The sequence below is a fragment of the Glycine max genome, chromosome 10 (genome assembly GCF_000004515.6).
Source record: "Glycine max cultivar Williams 82 chromosome 10, Glycine_max_v4.0, whole genome shotgun sequence".
Taxonomy (NCBI): Eukaryota; Viridiplantae; Streptophyta; class Magnoliopsida; order Fabales; family Fabaceae; genus Glycine; species Glycine max.
Genome location: NC_038246.2, coordinates 24,940,854 through 24,944,338, shown reverse-complemented (window position 1 = coordinate 24,944,338; position 3,485 = coordinate 24,940,854). Strand labels below are relative to the sequence as shown.

The following is a 3,485-nucleotide window of genomic DNA, read 5'->3' as shown; positions in this document are numbered from 1 at the left end:
CCAATGCTAATGCATGGATATCTTGCTAGTTTAATTAAAGTTAATTAATCAAACATCATGAAAAACACAATATTATACTTTAAATATACCTGAACTTAATAAAATTCGTAAGAACAGATGAATATTAAATTTTAAATCCGTCAATTTTATACTCAAACCTAATCTTGTCCCACCTCTTTTGAGGATGGAAAAAATCAAATCCATCCCCAACGCGCACCTTGCCTTGCCTACTTCCTGTAGAATAATTGTAGTCAATATATTAAAACACTATTCAATCAAGAATAATGAACAAAACCTCAAAAGGAGGGTAGAAATATCAGGGGAGGGAACATCCGAAACACAAAAGGCAATAGACTGACGAGCTCCTACATTGGCTAGGCAATGGGCAACAACATCAGCCTCGTTGCCACACCTTGTAGTTTTGTCATTTCTTTTTTAATGAAGTAAAAAGAAAAGAAAAAAACTGAATGAATGTAAAACAACTTAACTCTATCAATGCATACTTATTAAACTTAAAAAAGAATATCTTTAATTATATACTTTACCATTAAACTTTTACAAATTTTATCAATCAAGTTTTTTATTTTTACGTATTTTTTCACAAGCTTTTTGTCCAGATATTTTACTATCATATTTTTAGTGTATTTTATCATTATATTCATAGTAAAACAATATCATTTAATTTTTTCTTTAATTTTTGTAGTGACACTTCAGATTGGTCATATGCATAAAAATTAAAATTTGGATGGTAAAATTTACTAAGAATATATATTATATAGTTAAATTGTTAAATGATAAAATATGCAACCATGTAAAAAATAATAATAAACAGAATGAGAAAATTTATAAAAATAATAAAAATTTAGGATTGTTTGCGGTGGGAACATGATAATGAACCACTGTTTTGACAGAAAAAGTACACGAAATCAGACGCGAAAGAGACACCTGAAACGGTTCTTTAAACAACCTATTTTTGTTCTTTGATAAAACCAAAAGCCACTCAAGAATCAAGATGCTTCCAACGTGTAATGGCTTCTAGAAATTGGCCACCGCCACTTTAATCAATGACTTCTCAAGTTTTGATCATTAATCAATCTATTTTCAAGTTACTTGCCTCACAACGAAGAAAATCTAAAAAATGCAAAAAAGGATAAAACAAAAGGGAGGAAATGATTATGAACTCGAAACACATAATGTTTTCTTCCTGAACTCTAGTGCGTATTTATCACATTAATCCCTAGAATTAAAAAAAAATATCAAATTTCTAAATTTGGATACTAAATATATCACTTAAAGTCACACTTTTAGAGACTTTTTTTTTTTAATTTTCTTCGATTATAAGATCTAATATGGACAAGCGTGTATCACTCACCAGATATGTTTTATTGATGCTTAAACAGCACTGAAGTGAAATTCGGGAAAAAAAAAATTGGGGCTAATCTGCATTTTTATTTCACAATAACATTGTATCACAAGTGATAACCCAAGCTTCGGAATGACAAAATCAACCAACATTTCACATCATGGACCAACCATAAAGAACATTACCACATGTATATCTGATATAAAGAAGAGGCAAAATCCATCTAAAACGACATGTTCCTCCGGAAAGCCGAAAGCAACATTCCAACACTAAAAACTTGCCGAATCCAAATCCAAATTCTAAAGCAGAAAAAAGAATGAAAAACCAGCGCCTTACAATCGTATAGCAGAAAAAAAAAAGTTCATGTATCATTTATCTTATCCCAAAGATCCAATTTTAAGACTCACCAAGTTCCACATATGTACCAAAACATTAGCACACACAATAATACCACACAATAAACACAACAACAGCAAAATCCAATTAAAACGACAAATCCTATAATAATTTCAAACCAGACAGATAGATAACAAAATGTTTACACCCACAATTTCCCCCAACCCAATTAAAACAAAGTCTAATTGATTAATCTTTCCAAACTCAAATTCCAATTATTAAAAAAAAAAACATTTCTAATAACTTCGAAACCTCCCCAAAAAAACTAGTCTTTATCAACAATTAAAGATATTCCTTACAATCGTATACCAGAAAAAAAACGAATAGATGTAAAAAGTGTCCATATATCATTTATCTTAACCTAAAGATCCAATTTTAAGACTAACCAAGTTTCCACGTATATATACCAACAACTGAAACATTAGCACGCACAATAAACAGAACAACAGTAAAATCCAATTAAAACAACAAGTCCTATAATAATTTCAAACCAGATAGATAGGTATCAAAATGTTTACACTCACAATTTCCCTCAACCCAGTTAAACCATGCCTAATTGACTAATTCCAAACCTAAAAATAACAATTATTATTATTATTATTATTATTATATATATAGGGAAAAAGAAAAATAAAAAAGAAACATTTTTAAATTCTAATCAGCACCTCCATAAGCCTGAAGTGCCTCCCCAGTCAACCTGCAAACCCTCCACTCGTTCAAGACCTCAGCACCCATCTCTTGATAAAATCTAATCGCATTCACATTCCAATCGAGAACAACCCATTCGACTCTTCCGTACTCCATCTTCACCGCCTGCTTCGCCACCGCAGACAGCAACATTCTCCCAAACCCTTTCCTCCTGTAACACTCCCTCACGAACAGGTCTTCCACGTAAAACCCTGGCTTCCCTAGAAAAGTCGAATAGTTCGGAAAAAACAACACAAACCCAACAACGGTAACACCGTCGAGGGTTTTGAACGTGTCGCTCTCGGGGTCGTTGATGGGATTGGAAAGGTTAAGGAGTTTGGTGATGGGTTTGTAGAAAGGGTTTGGGTTTAGGGTTGAATTGAGGAAGGGGGTGGGGGAGGCTTCTAGAAGGAGGACGGTGAAGGATTGGAAGGGTGGGGAAGTGAAGAGGGTGGAGGAGAGGGAGGACTCGGTGGCGGAGAAGAGGTGGGTGAGGCGTTCGAAGACGGCCATCTGGTGGATGAGCTTGTGGATGTGGGGAACATCGGAAGGGGTGGCGAGGCGGATGCGGGTGAAGAGAGGGGTGGTTTCCGGGAGGGATGTGGCGGGCTCCGGGGCTGGAGTTGGGGCCGGGGGCGGTGCTGCGGCGGCCATTGCTTGAGGAATGAGGATAGGGTTTTGATTGTGACTTTCGAGATTCTTAAAATATAAATGTCCACTCTAGTCTTGAGGTGTGGCCGCGGCCAACAAACTGTTGTTTTAAACTGAATATTGTATTTTTTTAATTTAAATCATTATGCAATTAGTTTTTATATGTTAGATTTATTTTTAAATTATAAAATAAATAGTAATTTTTTTGAGAAATTTTATATCAATATTATATTTTTAAAAAATTTATTATATGATATGTTTTTTTAAATTATTTTGTTAATATGTGATTGTTAAACTCTAATTGTTAAATTTATTTTTTAGTAATTAATTTTTATCTTCAAAATTTTTAAATTATAAAATTAATTATAATTTTATCTAAATATTATAT

General features: G+C 33.2%; 1 protein-coding gene across 1 annotated transcript; it reads right to left on the bottom strand.

Moving 5' to 3' along the window:
- Nucleotides 1–2,218: 2,218 nt before the first annotated feature.
- On the bottom strand, nucleotides 2,219–3,179 carry LOC100782562 (probable acetyltransferase NATA1-like). Its single transcript, XM_003535834.5, has one exon. The coding sequence runs from the start codon at nucleotides 3,098–3,100 to the stop codon at nucleotides 2,414–2,416; it is 687 nt and encodes a 228-aa protein (XP_003535882.1). The 5' UTR covers nucleotides 3,101–3,179; the 3' UTR covers nucleotides 2,219–2,413.
- Between the last annotated feature and the right edge of the window lie 306 nt (nucleotides 3,180–3,485).